The 23,678-nt window shown below is 34.3% G+C and overlaps 1 protein-coding gene across 1 annotated transcript in view; it reads left to right on the top strand.

The window, feature by feature from the left end:
- The first annotated feature begins 1,685 nt into the window (after positions 1 to 1,685).
- Positions 1,686 to 23,678, top strand: part of Phlpp (PH domain leucine-rich repeat protein phosphatase) — a 67,662-nt gene continuing 45,669 nt past the window's right edge. The window contains 2 exon segments of the mRNA XM_029322351.2: positions 1,686 to 3,508; positions 20,192 to 20,345. Coding sequence (XP_029178184.2) covers positions 1,928 to 3,508; positions 20,192 to 20,345 — 1,735 coding nt within the window. The 5' untranslated portion in view covers positions 1,686 to 1,927.

Raw genomic sequence — 23,678 nt, 5'->3', positions numbered from 1 at the left:
TGCGTCGCTCAATTTATACGAGACATAACAGAGCCGCGACACGCCCCGGAAACTCGCATTTCGTGAGAAAGGAAGCTCCTATTCTCCTTACGCGCCATCCCGTTCTACAACTTTAGCGGGATATAAATTTTCGGGGCGCACGCGGCGATAAACTTAAGACGAATATCTTTCCGACCGCGGGACGATAGATAAATAGAAAGCGCGGCTACGTGATTCGAATAGTGTAACAACGTGTATTCGCGTCTTCTTTTTCACGCCTCCCTGCGGATTACTTTCACGATTATGTATTTCGGCCTCGGCTCGACGTAAGCGAATAATCCGAGAGATCATTTTCCGTTGGGGGATCACGAATTCTTCTCTCATCACTGACGGCGTTCGCGAGAAATCGATCGAACAGATGTCACGTTTCGACGTGATGGATTTATTGCAAGGGCGATATATATTATGAGATATATAAATAATTCACCGCACACTTAGCCAAGAAATATATGTTGTGGAAATACTTGGAATTCGGGACATTTCTTCTAAAATTAAAATTGTCATAATTGAGCTATAATATAGTCTAATTAATATGTTAAAATATCAGGGATCAAATTTGAATGAGATACAAAAATTCGTGTTTCTAACTAAACTCTCGACATTATAATTTACAAAATAATAAAATATTTACTCGACCACGTCAGGTCTTCCAATTTTCTGTGATTTTTCATTATTATATGGAAGCTTCATTTAATCTCAATTGTTTTAAAAAATGAATGCTTTAATTTTATTCAAAATACATCTTCTCTGGATTTTAGAATAAGTAACGATAATTTCAAAATATCGATTTTTGTTTTTCATTTAATTATCGGTATCTTTATGCAGCCAGTCATATAATATGTACATACTAATCGTAGGAGTTTCGTTTAAGAGATTTATTGTAATTTTTGATGTTTTTTTTTTGTTTATTTAATAAACATCATTTAGATTGAATGATGCTTTTATCGAAGCGCATTATTATGTAGGCACGTACGTCAGCGTTGCTGAAATGAGCGTCCAACCGTGACACTTTATACAACTTCCTCCTACACACGTAAAAACGTGACAGCGACACGTACACCAATAGTATCAGCATAGTCATTTACCGACAATCTGTCGCGGTCCTACTTCCGTCATGTGGAAATTTCGCTATTCTGCAACACATAATCGCTTACCGCGATCTCGCAAATTCCACGACATCGATGACGATTCGTACGCGTCAATTGTTTCGCAGTTGACGCATGGAAAATACGAGCTTTCGTTTCATTGATCTTCAAATTGATTTCTATCCAAAATGTGTGACATTTGTCTCACGTGATGTAATAAAAAAAAAAAATGCGCAAAAATATTTATATCAAAATATAAGACTTTATTAGAGTATCGCATTTTTAAATATAGAATTGAATTTACAGATATGATTTTCACTGTTTCGAAATAAAACGAGATTTTATGGAATCAAGGATTTATAAATGATTGGAAAAGTAAGTTAATTTTAGAAAGTAATTTAATTTAACAAATTGCAATACCGATATAAAGTATTTATTAGTAATTTAATGATTAATCTATTTTTTTTTTTTTTTAAATAAGTATCCACAATTTAATATTAAATTCGTGAGTTTAAATTTAGAATTTAGATCAACATTAGAAACCGTATATTTAAAATCGTATAAAATCCCAATATATTGAACAACTGCATATTTTACGCGGACACATATTCAACAGACGTAACAAGGATTAAAAAATAAACTCATCATTTATAAATTCCCTAAAATCGGATAAAAATAAACTGCAAAATGTGGTGCATTAACAGCATCTACGTTATCGCGCTGTGTTTCTCATCAATTTAGAAAAAAAAAAATACATCATACATATATCCTGTCCGGTTACAAAAGAAATCTACGGTGCTAAAATGCTGCTCGCCAGCGTCTCCAATAGTCAACCGATCGCTCCTTCGTCATCCGTGAAACTACGACGATCCCGCCGATTGTCGTCCACCAGAGGATTAAGGCAACGACCGACCGCGAATGTCCCGAAGGACTCTCTACTCCATCGGGATGTCGATGAAAAATTGGGAAATCTTCGTCCTGCAACGGACAGGAGCGTCGACGAGGACAACGCCAAAGGCGGACTATTGATAAACTGGGAGATGAACGAGAGGATCAGTTTGAGCAGCCGCTCCAGCACCGGATTGACAATTCGTCCTGACGGTAGGAGAGGCGTCGAATTTAGCGAGACTCGCAGGAGGAACGTCGAAGGTAGATCGAAAACGGGCCCGGAATGCACGGAACGCGAAGCCAAGTCGTCCACCGGACCGAAATTGGAGCTGATGAACGTATCTGGATTCCCGGGATCGAACGTCGAGCGGAAGCACCGCGATGCCTGCTCGACGGACGAGAACGTCCTCAGGAGCGATTCGAAGTACGAGATTGGCATTCTCAGTCGTGGTTCCGCGACCTCGAGGAAACAAAGACGACAGGGCGACACGAAAGACAATGGCGACGCGACGAAGAGGTGGACCAAAGACTCCATCTCGAAACGACTCGAATTGATCCACGAGCTGAATCAGAAGATCCTGGCCAACTACGAGAGATTCCAGCAGAGATCGAGACGTAGTAAGGAAGCGAAGGAGCAGAGCCGAGTCAAAGATCAAACCGAGGAACACGTCTATACGGAGATGAAGAAAAGGCACAGAACGAGCGATCGGAAGGCTCGGGATACTCTTAAACACGATATCTGCAAGTCCACCTTTTTGAAAGATTACCACGAGAGAGTCGAGGGTCGAACGGAGAAGGATAAGTTCGATCGAAAAATTGTACTCGAGAATACAAACTTCAGCATGGCGGCCAAAGAGAATTTTTCACATCAAATGGACGAGAAGACGCCATTATCGAAATGTTCGAAAGACAAAAAAGGACGATTGTCGGCGGAAAATTCGATCTTCTACGCAAACGAAAATGTATTTTCGAAGGAGGTCGCGACCGAAGATTGTCTGGAGAACTCGAAATTGTATCCCGAGAGCTGTAATCCACGTAATAATAACGAGACGAAACACGATAGTTTGAGGAAGGAGAAGACGGAGGATCGATCCGAAATTGATTCGCAGAGAGACGCCGCGATGGAGGAGAAGATCCTGGAGTGCAAAATCCTGGAGAAGCTGGACGAGACGATCGAGCGATTCGATAGCGAGAAGACGCGGCTGTCGTCCGGAGACAGCAACGAGGAAGGGGATAGCTTCAGCACGGATTCCATACAGAGTCCAAGTCCGAGATCGAGAGAAAAATGCACCAAGGACCCCGGTAGCCTTCTACAGGATACTTTCAATTCCTCCTGGGACTCGGGAGTCGGCGTGGCGGATGTCGGCAACGGAAGCGGATGGGTGAGAATACACACCGGGATCGAGAGCAGCCTCGTCTATCTCACTTTGGATACCACGGCCAGAGACGTCTGCAGGGACATGCTGCTGGGAGACGACTTGTCTCTGTTTGTCCAGGTAAACGCCAATTTCAAATGCGACTGATTGTCGCCTTCAACTTGCGCGGCTCTCGGCATTTGTCTCGCGAAGGAACGAAATACGAAGTGTAAACGAGATAAGTGGAGACAATAATATCGGAACAAATCCTTTTTTGCGAAAGGATATGTCGAAATATATAGAGATCACATCTCGCGCAACTGACATCATTCAATGACAGATACAGATACACAAATTAAAATGTATATAGATACAGATACTTTTAAATGATATTTTATCATAATAATGGTAATATGCACCAAATGTACTGAATAATTTTTTTATCTTTATTCATATTTTTGTTTATATTACTACTTTCTTCGTTGAGAACTTGCAATCTTGATCTTTTCAAAATTTAAAGAATTGAGCTGTTCAAAAAATATGTGAAAATGTATCTGAAAAAGCAATTCAGATACCATATTTTGTATCTAGATACTTGAATTCGAATATATCTCAGATACAGACTCAGAGACACAAAATGTAACTAGATACTAATATGCATTTTTAATTTTTAATTTTGTTAATTATTTAATAAACTCTGGAAAGAAATTCAAAATAGTTCGCCTAGCTTTTCCAAAGATAACGATGTAACGCGTGGGTAATCAAAAGAGGCTAAGACTTAAATAGCCGGCTGGCTCGTTGAAAGAAGTTTTAGCTCAATGAGACCGACTACCTAAAACTACCGAGCTGGAATTAACTTTGGCTTCCGTAAGAAGGACGCTTGCGCTTTATTCCGGAAACCTTCGGCAGCTAGGACGTTCAAGTACTTTGTTATCTCGTAATTGTTAATTGGCCGCTTTGATAGTTAATTACTTTCGATATTAAACTAACATCAATATCTTTGAAGAGACTTGAAAAAGTAGCAACGCCGAATTTTGTATAAAGATGCATATTTATAAGAACGACAATTTTTTTATCAAAAATTTTATCTGTCGATATAAAACTATAAAAAAAAATATTAAATTATATTTAATTTACATCGTACGGTAAAATCAGTAACAGCCTTTATTGCAATAATAATATTGATTAAATATTTTCTCGCGAGTAAACACGAACTGGAAAACAAGTAATATGTTCGATTGAGCTGATTGCCTTGTATATAAATTAATCATTTCGTATATATACGCTTTTTGTTCGATGTTTCGCGTTAACACATTTGTATTGAAATTTCTATAATTAAAACTTTTGCAAAATACACTTATCACGGATTAAATGTTGCGCGAAACAGAACCCAAGGCAAAAAATACTGATTAACAAATGAAATTACATTTTGATTGTAAAATGATATATTGATCGTTATTTTGTTTGGTTCTTTTATAAGCTATTTAAAAAATTCGGTATCAAAGAAAATTATATAAATTAATTTATAAGTAATATTCTCTCTCTTTATTCTCTAAAGGTAGTTTGTGCATGAAATATTTATCTCTACACCTATTTAATTATAAAATAATGTTGAAATAATGAAATTATTAATTAAAAATAATTATTAAAATCCATAGAAATAATACTCACACACACATATTTCACCTACAATCGTGCAAAAACATGCCTACTAATACTATTGCACGCTTGAAATATCTCTCTCTCAAAATGTCCGGATATATGTACATACATTATTTTATATATAAATTTTCACCATTTGCTTGTGTAAATGACAGAAATTTACCGCTTAATGCACAGTAATCCACCCCATCCCAACGTATTAAACACGCTTGCGTTTTTGCGAAATGGATCTTTCGCTAAATTATCCGTATTGTACACGTAATTGGACGGCTTTCATAATAGAGAGTAAGTCTGACATTTCCCGTTAATTTTGCCCGCCAATTTTCTTCGTCTGTCAATTCTATTCAGAGCTGAAATGTTTAACTCTATCATCTTTCGATGTTACTGTTTAATATAATCATTATTCATGGCCTAATTAATTGGGATAAAAACAGAACAATTATGTCTTTATTTGTTCATCTTGTATTTAGTTCGCTCATTTTGGCGTCATCTTATATCTGCATCTTACATCAAAAAAGTGTTATCTTCATTAAATTATCTAGAATAATGTTCAGATAATTTAATTTAAAGTCATAGCGCATAAAAAATACTGAAAATTTATAAATAAAAATATGAATATATTTTTATATTCCTATTTATAATTTGTATTTTTTTTAATAACTGTGTTTACATAAGCAGTCTTAAACATTATTATCTAGATGAATCGTCATATAATTTCATCTTTCATCTAGATATATATTTCAAACAAAATCATCTTCATCTTATCTTAGATGAATTTACAAATTTTAATCTCATCTTTACCTAGCTAATTTTATAAAATCATCTAACAAGTCGAATACGAGCAAATAAATATCAATGTAATAAGAAGAAAATATTTACACCTTATTACATTGACATTTATTTGCACGTATTCGACCGCAGATTTTGAAGTCGAATAATATTTTTTTTCAGTGCGGTACATAAAACAGGCGCGATCACGATCGCCGCGTGTTGGCGGAATTTCTTCGTCGTTGAACCGGAAGAGGACCGTCGCTCAAGTTCCGCGAGATATCGTTGCGAGGAATCTCTATATTTTCGACGCGCCGGAGCAGATATTAAAGGTCCACCCGGTTGCGCCGTCGAGGAATCCATCGCGATGAAGAGTTTTTCGATCGAACCTCCGTGTCGTAAACAGACTTGTCGTGTTAAAAAACGACGCGACCCGGATTCGCCGGATGCCTTTTCGGTCATTACGGTCTTTAGACCGATATTAGGATCGATAGCGATGACGATGTCGAGCTCATCTAAATTTCTCGATTCAGCGATTTCGTCGCGATATTTTTCTCGCCTACGCTTCTTGAAGGTCGGAGAGTCAGGGACGTTTATTCGAATTAAATCTCGATTTGAGATTTATTTACGGAAAATTTGTATCCTCTGCACAACTATGAAAATTTAATTTACCTTAAAACTGACGTTGGCTGTTTCGAGCGAGTTGATATTTAAATTTGCATTTCATCTAAATTTATCCCGAAAGATGACCATCTCTAGCTGTGACAAGTTTACTGCTGAATATCAATATTTTCGACACTATCGATGCTTAAATTTGATCAGAGAAGAGCAGCATCGCTGGATGCAGCATTGGCGAATATATATATATATATATATATATATAGGTATATATTGATTCGACAAATCTTTCTGTATAGTTGACCTAATATCTCACAGGCTGAAGTAAGATCGGTCAATATTGACCCAAATCAATCTGACTGTTTCGCAAAAGTTTCTCTCAAAGTGCTTAGGCATTAGTCGCCGCAACCATGCTGCATCGTAACGTTATTAGGCGAGAAATTACATGTAATCTTCTTGCGCATGTAAATGTTAACGTTATTGGCGCATAGCAATACTTGCGTGAGTATCGCAATGTGCACTGATCCGAATAGACATCGATAATAACTTTGATAATTAATCGATAATAGATTATTATCAAGACGATACAAACGGCTGTATTAAAGCTCAACTCTCAAGATACAGCGCCAGGTTTATGTCAAAGTATCAATAATGTCTTTGAAATATTTTCATGGAGAATAATAATAATAATAATAATAATAATAATAAACTTGAGATCAGGATAAAAATCGAACGAATCGCAGCGAATGTTGTGGAAATTCAAAATGAAACATGCAACATGCTGATCGACTCGTGTAGCGGAACGAATCAAGTATTATTTCCACGAAAGAACCCCTCGGGATTCTCGTGTGAGAAAGAGAGAAAGAGAGAGAGAGAGAGAAAAGAGCTGCGAAAGAAGCCCACTAAATCGAAACTCCTCGTTCGTCCAACGATTGTTATTGGCTGTGGGAAGAGATCGATGCGCGAGCAAGGAAGTGCATTTCATGAAAACAAACGAAAGATTCCGCGGATCATGAAATCTCCCAGGAGACGATTCCACCAGGATCGGAACAGCGAGCGAGAAATTGTTCGATCCCCTCGTTCGAAGCGAGTCGAAAGTAAGCGTAATCTCGAAGCGCGCGATCGATATATGTATGTAAATTTTTCCGACATTTTTTTAATCTCGTCAAATATGCAATATTGGAAAGACACTTGAGAGAATTCCATTTATGTAAACCGCGATTATATGTTTCTCGAAACTGTCACATAAAAAAATTCTTTACAATCATTAGATTCTTTACAAAAATTCTAATGTTTTGTCGCGCGCCAGACACAAGAGAAATACAGAGATCTTCGCTCTTTTCATTCTTGGTCTCCGAGAATAAATTCCTGATAAAATAAAAGATGTGAAAATCCTCTCTCGCGTCGATTCGGCCGAGAAATGTCGCGGCGCTTCGCGGATAAACATGCACGAAAGACGGTCCGCACGATAATGAATTCAACGAACGTATAATGCGGGATTTAACGTCGCGAGGAGAAGTACTTGGTATTCCTGCCAAACGGGAGTCAATCTTCAAGAGCGGCAGATCGTTTGCAGCATTTATACGTTCTTGTATTTCCGTCGACTAATATATTCTGCGTCATATGTTGCAACCAAAAAAAATTTATTTATATTCGCTATATTTCCGTCAAAGGTAACTTTAGCTTTGACGGATACATTTTGTGTATCTGTGAGTCTGTATCTGAGATATATTCGGATTCAAGTATCTAGATACAAAATATGGGTACCTGAATTGCTTTTTCAGATACATTTGCAGATACATTTTCACATACTTTTTTAAATAGCCAAATTTTTTAAATTTTTACAAGATCAAGACTGCAAGTTATCAACTTCACCGGTTGAGCGATTATTAAGCATTGGTCAAATTTTAGTACCATGAAATAGTTTGAGTGACAATATCTTTGAGGCATTTTTCATGTATTAAGACTAACGAAGAAAGTAGTAACATAAACAAAAATATGAATAAAGATAAAAGAATTATTCGGTACATTTTGTGCATATTACCATTATTATGATAAAATATCATTTAAAAGTATCTGTATCTATATACATTTTAATTTGTGTGTCTGTATCTGTATCGAGATACATTTTAAATACCCATCATTGTTGGCGGTCGATTAATGTAATTTACGTAGCGAACGATCGCGAGATCATGAAGATCGATATTCACTAAATATTTCGTGAAATAGATCTCGGTCGCCTCGCTGTGCCAAGTAGATACTCGTGAAACGCGAGATTATATTCTGCACCCGAGATTATGGAGTCTGTCTCGAATTAAAGCAAAGTGTAGACGACGCGCCATCCGCGGAAGAGCTCGTTTCCTCATTCTGACGAGGTGTTTCGAGCTCTCGACAGACCCGACACGTCAGACTCATCTGTCAGTTCCTCCTCTGGAGGAACAATGCGGGAGACGACTTGTGCTACTGGCCCGTTAAAATTGTGCGTCTCGGTTTGATCGCTAGACGTCTCTCTCGTCTGGGCGGCGAGGATTTAAACGGGAAGTTGACAGCATTCGCGAAAGTTCTATACTTTCAAATATAATGCACGCCTTTATCTCTAGATTGAATAAGTTTCTTATCTAAATAAAAATCTTATTTATATAAGGCCCCTCCTTTTTTTTTATTCTTCTCGTTCAATCTCGTTAACTTGCTTCTACGACGTCCTATTATCAGATGCTGTTTTAACCGTAAATTTTATAACAATTTCAAATTTTAGATTCTTTTAGTAAAAATTTGATCGTTTAGCCCGTATTATGCGCTAGAATAACTTGAAAGCTAAGTAAATTAAGTTAAACTAACATTAAATTAAATTAAATTTCCGTTTGGACAATGTACAGTTAAAATTATGCCAAAAACGATACCTTATTTAATTATAGGTACATCTACAATAGGTTAAAGTTTTCTCGAAAATTTTAAATCGAGAAAATTTAAAATTGGAGCTGTTGTAATTAAATCATAAATTATAATTAAAAATCAATCACAACAGAGAAGTATCATTAAAAACGAAAGAGAATTATTCATTTAAAAAATAATATGCGCACAAGAAAAATATGTTTTTTTCTGTGGTTGGAATATGATATTAAAATTCTGTAGCTAAAACAAGATCCGATAATTTTCAAACTTTACATACTAATTTTAGCAAAATGATGAATTTTACACGTGGCAGCTCAAAATCGATATTTCCCTGAATTTGTGTGTATAAATTACATATGAGATTCAGCACGTAATTTCGACTCGGATAAAAATTTCAGAGAATGACAAAATGTTTGCGACAAAAACTACAGATTGTAATAATTGTTTCGTAGAGAGATCGAGGAGATCGTCCAATGAAAAGAAAGCATCGAATTAGATTTGATCTAATCTAACGGTATTATCCGGTCGCTCTAATGATCACCGTTCGTCGGTTCCGATCAAGATTATGCCACGCAAACTCCCTTTAAGTTCCAAGTTCCTAAAAGAATACGACGGACTCTTTTACGATTAACTGAAATCGCGATTCACGTTGCTAAGATTTTATGAACGTTGCATTCACGATCCGGTGCATTTAACGAGCGTCCCTTTACGAGCAATGTTGTTTAACAATCGTTGTTTTATAGCGTCCGCCGCTTGTATATTTTCTTTTTTTTCGTGTATCAATGAGAGAATAGAAAGAGCGGAAAGTGAACGAAAGGGACAGAGTCGAGAGATGAGAAGTGCGAGAAATGTTTGATGGCCGACGATAAAACGCCCGGACGCTTCGTCAAAATGCACTTTGTATTCTCGGTTGAGAGAGATACTTTTTTTTTATGATTTTCTGATGCCACGGTAAGTACAGCGGAATGTTATAAGATGAAGTTTATCGAATTCAACAGGCGAATTCGATAAAAGTTCAACGCGAAATGAACCGATTGTTGTGGTGATGTTTTCTTATATTTCTTTTATCCTATTTGTCAAAGTTGTTTGTGTTCTTGCGTTGTATGATCTTTGGATTTTTAGATTCAGGACAGAGATTATCGCTCTTTTTTTAAACTCGTCAATTCAAATCCTTATTAAATTATTGAATCTTTTCATTTAATTATCCAAATGTTAAAATTCAATATTTGCGTTTTCTTGATTTTTCTTCTTATACGTATATTTCATGCTCTAAATTTTCTCTCTTAAAATTGTTTTCACGTCTTTGAATTAATTGACACAATAAGCGGCTAATTTATAAATATTTTAAAAATATATTAAAAAACTTTTTCACGTTTAGTATAATTATACAAAGCATTTAAATTAGTAATATAAATCTTTCAATCTTTATTTTAAGCTCTACTTCTTCACTCGGGCAGCGCTCATATAAAATGTTAAGAAAACGATTATTTATATATACTTCTCACAAAATAAGAAATCGATATACTATACGAACCATACGAGAAATGTGAACTTCGTAATCCTCTTACGCTACGAAAGGATAAAGAATCTGTATTACGTTGTTTGAAATGAAATCGCGACGAGAAAACGAACGAGATGGGCCGATACGCAATTTGTATTTTTAATTAAAATCAGACCAGCAGTCGCATAAATCCATGGGGGACAGGGAGAAAAAGGGAGAAACACGACAAGAATAAAATTGTCAATCATAACGACGTCGGGAATTGTCTTTCGTTAAGCGAGAACAAATTTTTACGCGCCGTTGACTAATTTAATTAAAGTCGTCCATCGAGGTACACATATACTCACACACTCACACATATAGGGAAGAAAATAATAATGAGTGAATCAATGCATATTTTCAAGTGACAAAAATGCACAAAAAATATTTTACACGCCCAAGTGATTTTTTTCGACGAAGAACGAACGAGTGAAATTAATTTAATAAATTAACGAAATAATCAATTAACCAAAATATATATTACGTCGACTTATTATTGACTTGTTTTCGTGGAGAATTTTCTTTGCTAGATCTTCGAAGCTCGTTTCCTTCCGAGAGAGGATGAAAGAATCTCGATCTCGAACGACGTGCGCGTTTCCGACGCGTTGAAGAAGCTAATTCTATTTACCTGTCCTTGCGCGCGCTTTGACTGAGACCGTCGTTTTTCCATCCGCTTAATCCAGCGCAGACTGGTTAAAGTCAGCCCGATTATGTAAACGAATTTACCGGAGGGCACCTGCCGTGTGCGAAGCCGTACACTGCAATGGCAGGTGTTTGCGAGTTTACGTTATACGTGCGCGTAATACACGCGGGAAAAGTCAGGTCAGGTAGCCGAACAGGTGTCCAATGAAGAAAATAAACGTGTTCGAAGGTCCTTTGACTTTTATGATAGCCCTGTATTAAAAAGGCATCAGCGATTACCAGTTTAGCTATTCGAAACTCTCTACACAAATTTTCATCCCAAATCAATTATTATTTTTTACAATTTTATCTGTGTTTTTGCTGCGTTTTTTTTTATCTGAGATGTAGAAGAAATTATATTAAAAATAAGATATAGAAAAAATTATATTAAAAAATTATATTAAATAGATTATGTTTGATAAATTTATTAAAGATGAAATTACGAGTGAAATATATTTCAAGACGCAATTTATAACGAAATTTTCAGCATATGATTCGCCGTAATATAAATCCAGTAAAAATTCAAGGAAAACACATTCTCGGCTTAATTAATGTACGCGAATATTATAAAATTAATCATGACGGTCTTGTACATCGTATTTTATAAAATGCAGATTGATCTCATTAGTATCTGAGCGTTATAACGAAATTTCATTCGACATGACATTCATACTATTCGATCACCGTGAAACAGCTGAGGATTATTTAGCTTTTTGCTGGGCTAGTCAAACAGAATTATTCCATATTAAATATATATTATATATGTATATGCTAAATGCTCTTTTTGACGAGGAATTCCATAATTTGAATTCTGATTTGAATGTATGACTGATTAAATTAATTATCCGAATATTTGTGTGTGCAAATACAAAGTAAAGATTTTTAAAAAATAATTCAAGAATTATCTGAAGAAAATTCACATTTACAACTTTTTTATTATATTATTTTAAACATAATATAATTATGAAATTTGTCAATACATATAAAAATGAGATAACTATATATTTCACACATTTAGTTTAACAGAAAAAAATTGAGCGTAAAAATAATTAAATTCTAAATGATTTAAACATAATTATAAGCAAATTATTTATAATTCAAGCTCATAATCGTATAATCATTTTATTGTATAAAATCGATAAGATCTCGTAATATACGAATATTATGCGAAGCATTATATATTCTATCTCTGTTTTCAATATGTGACATTTATGGATTTTACATATTTTTATTCGAAACAAACTCGAAGCAAACTAATTTTCGCTTTTCGAAATTAACAAAATCAACACCGCGACAAACCGACATCGCCGCATATAGGAAACGTTTATAATGAGTTTTGTTAATTACGTGTGGGTCTCCAGAGAAACGAAGGTATCTCAGTTTGCCTTCGCTCTGGTCGATGGATCGATAAAATATCGGTTCCATCAAATTAAAATAAAATAACTTGCCTAGACTAATCTAGAATTCAAATCGAAAATATGCACGTCATTGATGAGATTTCGCGTATTTGTTCCGACATTCGTTACTCGAAATTTTTACATGCATGTGTAATAATCATTGTTATCAATTCTGAATCTCTAGTTTCCGAGAAATATCCGAAAAAGATGTTTGCCATTAAAGCAATTAATTTTCAACTATTAATAAATGAGATTTATATATAAGATAGAAATGATAAAATAGCTGATGTTTCAAATGAAGTGAGATAAAAATCTCTCATCCCACACAAATCGCGCAGCATCCCTGTGAAATTTCACAAAGACTCGTGTCGTTAAGGTACATAGTAATTCACTTAATAAATAAACAATGCGTTTTGTTAACCACCCCAAAACTCTTGAGTAACCCGAAGTTGTGCGAAATGGCCACTGATGTCGGGAGGAATGAATGGAGGACGGCCAGCAGGGAATCAGAATGAATTCCGGGGCTGAGCTGGCCGATTCCAATTTAACCTTAATTTACGCGAGTGCTGCTGGTTGCAAGTTCGCACGAAAATTCATACCCGACTGGTCGCGAGAGGGTGGTCGTCTCCATTTTTATCCCTCACGCTTCTCCTCGTTTGGGACGTTACTTATGAGTCTCTAAATCGTAACAAATGAGAGTTTTACGACGTAAGGAAGCGTCTCCGACTCTCGCGGCATGTCGCCGTTAGACGGATTGATGGAATTTTTCACAGCTACTTTGCCACTAAAGGGCACGTTCATAATAATGGCTTGTGAAATATGCAGCCTGTATTCGCGCATATTTCATGCAGTACAGTGTATCATTTCCTCTTGGAAAAAAAGTACAAGTATATAAGCAGAATATAAAGAATGAACTTGTATAGTCAAAATTATGTGTTTACTTAATAAGCAACGCTAGAATAATTTGTGAAAATTCTGTAGAGATAATTTCGTCAAAAAAACAAGTTTTTTTTGTGTGCATACATACTTGTATACAAATATATATAAAAAATTAATATATTAATTTTATATATATATATATATATATATATATATATAAAATTAATATATTAATTTTTATATATAAATTTTTTTATATATAAATTTATATATAAAAACAAGTTTTTTTTATGTGCATACATACTTGTATACAAATATATATAAAAAATTAATATATTAATTTTTTATAAAAAATTAATATATTAATTTTTTATATATATTTGTATACAAGTATGTATATGCACATAAAAAAAACTTGTTTTTTTGACGAAATTATCTCTTATATATATATTTATTTAAGAGACCTAAATATATCAGTGGCTCGGAAGAAAATTGAAAGAGTAACAAGCGGAAGAACAAAGAGTTCAGTCGCAATCGGAATAATGTCACTTACATAATTTCACGGCAACGATGTGCAGAGCGCGAAACTTTGCACTTGGTTAATCAGCCACAACTATACGGAAGCTATCAGCGGTGCAAGCGATGTCCCGCGAGAATGCTTCGTAATTTGTGGCAATCCTTTACCGCAGTAATTAAACGTCGGACATGTGTATGACGTAATCCGAAAAGAAGTTAGAAAGAAACAATAAATTTAGAGCGTTAAATAAAGCGCGGCTTTTCATTACGTTGCCGTGATGATGTAAAGCAGAAAATGAAGAATATTATAAATTCAAAACTCTCATTCGGCGGCGACTGATTCATTTTCATTTACTTCAACTTACTCTATTAACTCTCCATTTTAACAGGAACAATTACTTTTATATCGAATCATTATACTTTTGTCGGGGCACAAGAGTTTGACTTTAATCAGAATCGCTCCCAATTCAATCTCATTCAATGTCGCTATTAATATACCTTGCCTTGTAACGGAATATAATCTCATTAGGAATACTTTGAAAATCTTTTCAACTACTCCTGCACATGTACAATACGTAATACAATCTAAAGATTAACACTTAACATTATTAAAGTCGAAAGGAAGTAATATTTTTTTCACCAAATTAGTACTTTTATATTTATACTTTTAAACATTTCACGTATCAAAAAAAAAATTATGCGATATGATTGCAGCTCTCTTAAATTTCATACTACTACTATGTTGTTTAAAAAGTTGCAACTTTTTGAAATATCTTAAGCATGTTAAATGATTAATAATTGTTATTTTTTAATATTGCGCGAATGTATAGCGAGACAAGCGTTTAAAGGCTCAAAGGGATGAGCTCGTTGAAGGCAAAAGTCAAGATACTGGATTACCACTGACTCGGTGGTAGCAATTAATTTCTAAATCCGCGAATGTGACGAGAAAGTCGAAAATTCCAGACCAGAAGCGAGACGTTCCGCACGCGGAAATATGATTATCCGCGTGGCGCAAAAGTGTTCGAGCCTTTAATTAAGCTCTCTTCGTTAATGAAGAGAGCTTCCCCTTTGGGCCGAGAGAAGAGCATCATCTCTTTCTTTCATTCCGTCGTCTACGAAACGAATATTTCACGAATAATTCTCTTTACTTTCTTTTTTAGCGGACCTTTCATTCCAAATAATTCCGACCGCGGTTCTGTATGTTGATTACAAAAGACCAGTCGAAAAACTCTTCGCGACCCGACGCAAAAATCGAGGCACATACTGTGTAATGATGTGCCGCACAGACTGCATTCTACGAAACGTGAAATCGAAATAATTTCGTTAGCAATTTTTCATATCGGTATACTATTTCTTTTCTTTTGTATATTTTTTATCGTGTAAAAAAATCCATGCTAAAAACGTTTAATTAGTATTAAAACGTCAGATGTGGCAATCTATAACAAAAATTTCCATTATATGAATATTAAATCTGATTTATGACCGAAATTTTCATAATATCGATATTATATCGGTATCCCTCCGCGATAAAAATTTTTACAAAAAGAATTGGATATTGGATATTTAATATTATTTCTATAAATATATTTTTATTGCATATTTAAAATTATAATTTTATTATTACACATATTTATAATATTGGACATTTTAAATTATTTCTATAAATATATTTTTTAATTTTGCATTAATAAAATCAAAATAAAAATGATCAAATGGTCGATTTAATTGAATAATATAAAAGTCAATATAGTTAATTAAAAAAAAAAATGATTAATTTCCAACTTGAAAGACAAAAGAAAGTTGGAAGAAAGAAATATGAAAATCCGCAGCGACGTAATGAAAAATATTTTGAACGAAAGAACGTTCTTATATCAAAATTTTATTCTAATAAGTCCTGCGTCGGAATTGCGAGGATTGCTCGGGATTAGCTGGGACAAAAATTAGAAAATCCGGCGCGCTGGGACGGTGATATATACACGAGCGACCGCATTCGCTCGCTATCCAATGCGTGGCGTGATTAATCTCTCCCTCGTTCTCTACCCCCTGTGGCTAACCGGGTTATTATTTACAGGCCACTTCCCGGAATTACAATTTTTTACGGCGCATATGTCGCGACTAATGCCGCCCCTTGCGCGCCGAATGCGCAGTTTTATCTCAACGGAATTAAAACCGTTTCCCGGATTACGGAATTATCGAAGGACATACACGGCAACGCTTTCTCTCTCTCTCCTTCTCGAGTAGATGGGTCTAATGCATTTTAAATGGCAGCCTCCGTTTTATCGCGAGCGCGAGATTTCTACGAGATTTTGGCGAACGCGAGTCGATTTCGGGCAAATTGGATTGTCGATTGAGCAAAAATCGAATGAAATTGCCATGGCGCAATATTAGACATTAATTGCTATTTGGTGGAATTATAAAGTTGATGTAATTAAAAATTATTGGACATGAAAATGTCAAATGTCAAATCAATCAAATGTAAAATCACAAATATAATAACTCTTATTAGATAACGTTGATTTTTAATAACTTTAAATACTCATTTCAAATATATAATTTATTAATATTATTATAAAATATTTATATGTAAAATGTACAAAAATTGAATTATTGAATGAAAAAATGTTACGGGCATACACAATAGACTGACACTTTGATAGAACAAATAAAATCGAGAAACAAGGATTCTCTCTTATTTATTTTGAACTCGGTATTTCAATAGATAAATTCCGTCTCTCTCTCTCTCTCTCTCTACAATTTCTTTAAAACAAAGAGATTAGATTTAAATTAATTTTAAAACTTGGATAAATGAACGGCAGAGAGAAATTCAGCCAACTCAATTAATATTGTAAGAACGTGATTCTGTTATTAGCGTATAATTTTTGTAATAGGATATCATATATACTATTCTACTTTGTGAGTAAGTTTGAATATATAAAGAGGCCGAATTTTCAGCGCTGGCAAGTCGCGACGACAAAATGATTTAGCGAAGCGGCAACTTCTCCGCGCAAAGATCGCAATTCCGAGCAAAGTTCGACCGATTGCTACCTTGAAGGGGGTGTTTGACCAAAGTACGACCTTTTTTTTTCGAGAAAGTTCGCGATTGACGTGACGCGTTGAAAGCTCGGCTCGACGCGACGATCCGACAGACGAGTTTCCCGGAGAGAATCCATCGGGAATGACGGCTCGATCCAAAAGTTGGAAACTACCGGAAATTCTGAAAACGTACGAAGGTTTCAAAATGAATTGAGGAATTTTTGTATGAGTGGTTTACAGAATCGGCGAAACGATGACAGATTATACAAAAGCAAAACAAATGCGATTGAAAGAGGAGTTTCCCGAGATATAGAGAAAGCTTTAAACATTTTCTTGACGATTAAACGTAATTACAAAATAATGTACAATATGTGCTACGCAGGAAAAGACTGTCAATATTTTAGATATTTAGATTTTGTGAGATTATTGTGTTACATTTATAAATTTGTGTGAATCTTTTTTTTTTTAATTGTTTCTCACGTTAAAATTTTTTAACGGATAGGTAAGAATTTGTCTTTCAAATAAACTTAATCTTAAATAACAGTATTAAATATATACATTAATATTATTTATGCATATGCACGCGCAGAGGAACAAATTATTTATCTGAGTATAATTTTAAAACAATTTTCTATATATTTAATTTGAAAAAGTGTATAAGAAAAGTTGTAATTTTTTTTAAGTATAACTACAAAAATAAGAGTTTTTTGTTAAGAAATTGTAAAAAAATGATCATTATATTTTTCAAATATCTTAAATTTCGAATTGTTATAAAATTACACTTATAAACAAATTTTCGCTCGAATAAATAATATTGATATATCCGATACAAATTACTTAAAAGATTAATTTTAATAAAATATATTTTATTCGAAAGATTAATTTGTATATACTCTATACTTTGTTACCCAACTGTGTTAACTTCTTATGTATACAATATATGTATACCACGTATTTTTAGCCTCGAGAAACACATATTTCACCTGCAGTCTACAATCATTAAAAGTTTCTTATACGTGACCTATAAATCTACGGAAACCAACCAGTCCAGAATTATTTTCGAAAGCCCACGGGGCATCTAAAGCCGCTATATCTTGGTCTTTAAAAAGGACAACCGATTACTCAGATATATCTGACGAATTCGATAATGCATCGCAGTTCCAATATATAAAGAGAAATCCTATTTCTAGAGCACGGATGAAGTTTATAACAGGCTAAATTTTGCGAAAACTCAATAATTCTACCAATTTATGTCTAAAACATGTTTAAAATTTTAACATCACACTTTATATAAAATATTTACAATTATATTATTTATGTGCATAATATTTATAATTAGTACATAAGTGTGTGTATGTTGTCTAGAAGATGATGTAAATATGTTGTCTTAAATATTTTTTCAAATATTGTCAGAAAATTTGAGCTAAAATGTCGTTTGATTGTTTTAACGTATGACATTTTAACGTTTGATTGTTTTAACGTAATATATATTTAACTTGTGGCTTGTGGCGGCAGAGAAAGATTATCTATATTTAAATCATTACAATGAGATTTAAAGTTTATTACGAGCAGCTGTTTTGAAAGTGAATTTAACTTGTGTTTTAAGAACATAGTTAGAAATTCCTTAAATTTAAATGACACTAAATTTTTTATACAGTACACTATTCAAAGATTTAATCATTATATTTAACAAATTCTAATATTTATAGAGAGAAAATTCTAAACATTTTTTATTAAAGACCTGCAAAAAATAACAAATATTTTTTATTTAATTATTATATAAATATATTTTTTATTCGGAAAAATATTATTCTGAATAAATATATATAGAAAAGTTAATTGTAATATTTAATTTAATTGGGAAACTAAAACATTCTTTAATTTTCTATATATATTTTATACTAAAGTTTTTTAATTAACAATAAAAAGTTTTTTAATTAACAATAATCAGTAATTGAATTTGTATTATTAACAAAAAACTGTGAATTACATAATTAACAGAATATACTTTCATTATTAACTCTTGTTCTTCAAACTATTTCAACATTGTTGAATTCACGTTGTTAAATGTAGATAGGTCGATAATTAATTTTTGCGATTAAATTTTCGCTAGGAGATTTCTAGGGTATATTAGGTATGACGATATTTTATTGGCGAGAAAATACTTTCGGAAGCATAAAATGCCAATGTCGTTACGAACTAATTGTAAGATGGTAAGATCTAAGGAGCCTGCTTTAAAATGTTTTTTTAGTTAGCAAAAGTAATGAAACCTCTTCTTTCTCTAAAGAATAATTTTGATCGTGGGAATTTATCGAGACTTCCATAAGCGTCGATAAACTGCAAAATAGTTTTTTTTTGTTCGCAATATCGATATTAAAATTAGATATCTATTGTGTCTCGGTTTTAATTCTATTAGAAACTTTCATCGAACATTATAATGAGCATTGCGAGCTAAACGATACAATATAATAAAAATATATTTAGATTTATATTGAAGTTTTACACACGTACACAACTTTTGAAATCTTAATTTAAGTTTTAATTTATAGAGAGATGAGATGATCAAAGAAAAATCAAAAAGCCTTTGGCTGTTAATATTTATAAAGAATTTAAAATATTAATTATAAATAATAAAAAGATCTTTCTCTGCCTTATGTACATGCACACATATTTCATAGTTTGGTACAAATTTTGCTTGAAATTTGCAATATTGTTGCAGTTTTGTTTTTTTTTTGTGCTCTTTGTTCTCTTCACACGAATTTCATTTTTCCCCGTTGAACGCGATACTATTCATCCTGGTTCTTGTTAAAATAAACATTCCATGAATTCATATTCCAGTATGGCGGCGAGCCAAGCAGGAGGTTGGCGTCCCAGGAGAAGCCGCTGGAGATTCAGGATCAATTTCTTCAAAGGCTCGGCTACCAGGATGTGTCTCGACGCGCTCGTCTAGGAGTTGATCTCGAACTCAGACATCTCGTCGGTTTTCATGTAGGTTAGTATAAATCATAGCAGAAGGTATATTTTTCCTTTCTTTTACGAGCCATTATAATATGTATATGTATATATAGAAATCTGTCATTAATATTTATCCATTTTTTTGTATATTATCAGACAATTTTTTATACTATTTTTTTATATTATTTTTTTATACTATTTTATATATATTTTGTATACTATCAGACAATTATTCCGCTCGTGCGAATTAGTTTCTAAAATAATCGTTATCAATTAGAGTTTCTCGTTTAAATCCAGATGAATAATTCTGTCAAATTTCGAGGTGTTTCAAAAATCCATCGCTATAGCGCAAATTAAAACCCATTTTTATGATTTTTTTGTATATTATCAGACAATTTTTTTATACTATTTTTTATATTATTTTTTTATACTATTTTATATATATTTTGTATACTACCAGACAATTATTCCGCTCGTGCGAATTAGTTTCTAAAATAATCATTATCAATTAGAGTTTCTCGTTTAAATCCAGATAAATAATTCTGTCAAATTTCGAGGTGTTTCAAAAATCCATCGCTATAGCGCAAATTAAAACCCATTTTTATGATATACTATTTTTATGATTTTTTTGTATATTATCAGACAATTTTTTTATACTATTTTTTATATTATTTTTTTATACTATTTTATATATATTTTGTATACTACCAGACAATTATTCCGCTCGTGCGAATTAGTTTCTAAAATAATCATTATCAATTAGAGTTTCTCGTTTAAATCCAGATGAATAATTCTGTCAAATTTCGAAGTGTTTCAAAAATTCATCGCTATAGCGCAAATTAAAACGCATTTTTATGATATATACTTTACTCTAGTAGACTCTATCCTCCCTCCTTTGGTAATTACAAAGCATCTTGCAATCAGATTTTGTTACATCATTCGACTGCTCTTTCAGAAACGCAGACCATATAATGTGCGCGAGTTAATTGCATTAGTTGAACACTTCCATAGCGCCTCATCAACTTTGCGCTCGCGAGATGACACGAGAAATCGCGTCCCCTTTAATTCCCGTCGTCGACGTCGGAGCCGCGATGATGATTAATTAACGAGACGAGCGGTTTGACTAATTGTAAGCGACACGCCTATTGATTATGTTGACCCGAGCGTTTATATGTATTATATATCCGCGAGATAAGAACGGAAAACATATTTAACGGCACAAATAACGATGCAATATTCATCGAATGTTGACATTTACTTCGAGTCAGTTTCGCAATTGGAAGTAAAATAAAAAAAAAGTAAAAAAGAGAAAGAGAGAGAATTGGCTTCGGGAAACGTAATACACATATATTCTGGCACATTTCTCATCTGTGATTTCTTTCTACCGTAAAAAAAGAGAGAGAAGGGGCAGTTCTACGCTCTGCTAACTCTCGCTATATGATAATCGCCTCTCTGTGGAGTCGCACGTTTATTGCGAAAGCGAAACTTTCATTCTTTAATACTTTTCCTACATTCACGATCGCTCGCCGTATTTCGATATACATATAGTATATATATGTATACCTGGGGTTCTCTTAACTTAAGTGGAACACCCGGTGTACGACAGTTGTTGTGTCGGTACATAGTACAGCACATAGAGAGCCTGTATGTAAGTAGGTACTTTCGCGGACGCTACAGAGAGACACGAAACGACGAGCGAGGCGCGTGCTCCGCTAATTATAACGTTATTGCCGCTATTAATGAGCAATTTCAGGGCGCTTCTGTGCTCCGCTCGGTCGCCAACGATATAAACTCGCGGAACGCATTACGTAACTTACGTGGCGCAATTTAGCCGAGTTAATTAAGTTAAAGTGTCGCGTGCGTCACGTCGTCATCGTCGCGAAACATTTATTTTCTCGCTTATATTTTGCGTTATTTATTTGCTTTGTTTCTTTTCTCCTTTTACTTCTCCGTCCCGATTTCCTCGGAAAACTCGCGCGAGAATTCCTACGCCTTCGACGCGCGTAATTACAATCTTAATAACGGTAATAATATGTATATAAGCCAATTTATATCTCCGCTTTAGCGCGTGTTTGCCTTATAAATGTAATCCGAGAGAGCTCGGGGCGACTCTTTCACCCTGTAAAGAGTTTACTTGTCCGAGTCTACTTAACTGCTACTTCTCGCGGACGAACTCGAAAATTGCCTTCCCGACTTCTGTTTACCGTCGCGAACGTTCGGAAAATAGTTTTTGTGAAACAAAAAAAAAAAAAAAAGGAAAAAGGAAAACCTAGAGTAAACTGCAACATTTTGCCGTTAGACGATATTGGAAAAGGGTCGGTGATTGATATTCTAGCTAGACGGAGAGATGGTCGCGCGACCATGTTTTTTCGTCGAGAACTGATACATCGGGAAAACTGACAATCGTAAACACTTTTGCGTCACACAGACTTCGACTTCCGAACGATTTTTCTAGCGTATTTTTCATTTTACGCACGCACCCATATATGTTGTTTATTATTGCAAGATATTCAGATAACTGTGTGAGAATATATATGTACAAATATGCAAGGATACAAGTAACGTATCGAAAATAAATGTGTATATTTTAAAAGGTTCTCCCAGGTTCTCTCAATATAAGCGTCGAATAATGTAAATGCTTAATAATTAATCAAAGCGCGATAAATCCAAAAGTTCACGCACATCTGAGCACGTGCAAATCGATATACGCATATATATTCTTGCTCTCTCTCTCTCTCTCTCGTCTCGCCTACAATACTTCATGAAATATAAATATTGCGCGGAATATAATTTTCAACTTTTATTTTTTTTTCACAACCGTAAGCTGGAATATTCAAATTTGTGCAGATATTTGTTTTGTAAAATTTAATTGTTATGTATACAAATTTTGAACGTGATGTTTACGCGTCTGGATGAGAAAATGGGATCGAAAATGCGAATATATTTTCAGCGTGAACAATCGAAAAATCTGAATATTCACAATGTGTCGTCCAGATATATTCACTTATGCTATATCCCTCTTGCATTCGTTTATCTAGTTTAACGTAATTCGACTAGAGCGATTCTTCGAGGATTCTTCCGCGCCACGATTGCGAATCGTTCACGTGTCGTTTGACGTTTCATGGCGTAGAATCGCATAGAATCGCGGCGAGAATATACGTTGCTGATACCCCCGGGCTCTCCAGGGGGTTCGAGCGTTAAAACAGCAAATTTATCCAACAGACGGCGCGAGCATATTTAACCATAATAACCGCTAACGACGAGAGTTTCCTGGCCGGAAGTGCCGGAAGTGCGCGCTCTCGCGCGTCGCCGACCCAGCAAACGACATAACCGCCTGCTTAGCTAAGCCAAAACGTTAAACGTCGATTAT

This window comes from Nylanderia fulva, unplaced genomic scaffold (assembly GCF_048542155.1).
Source record: "Nylanderia fulva isolate GAGA-0341 unplaced genomic scaffold, ASM4854215v1 Scaffold18, whole genome shotgun sequence".
Lineage (NCBI taxonomy): Eukaryota > Metazoa > Arthropoda > Insecta > Hymenoptera > Formicidae > Nylanderia > Nylanderia fulva.
Note: the sequence above shows the minus strand (reverse complement) of the source record. Positions and strands in the feature narration are given on the sequence as shown.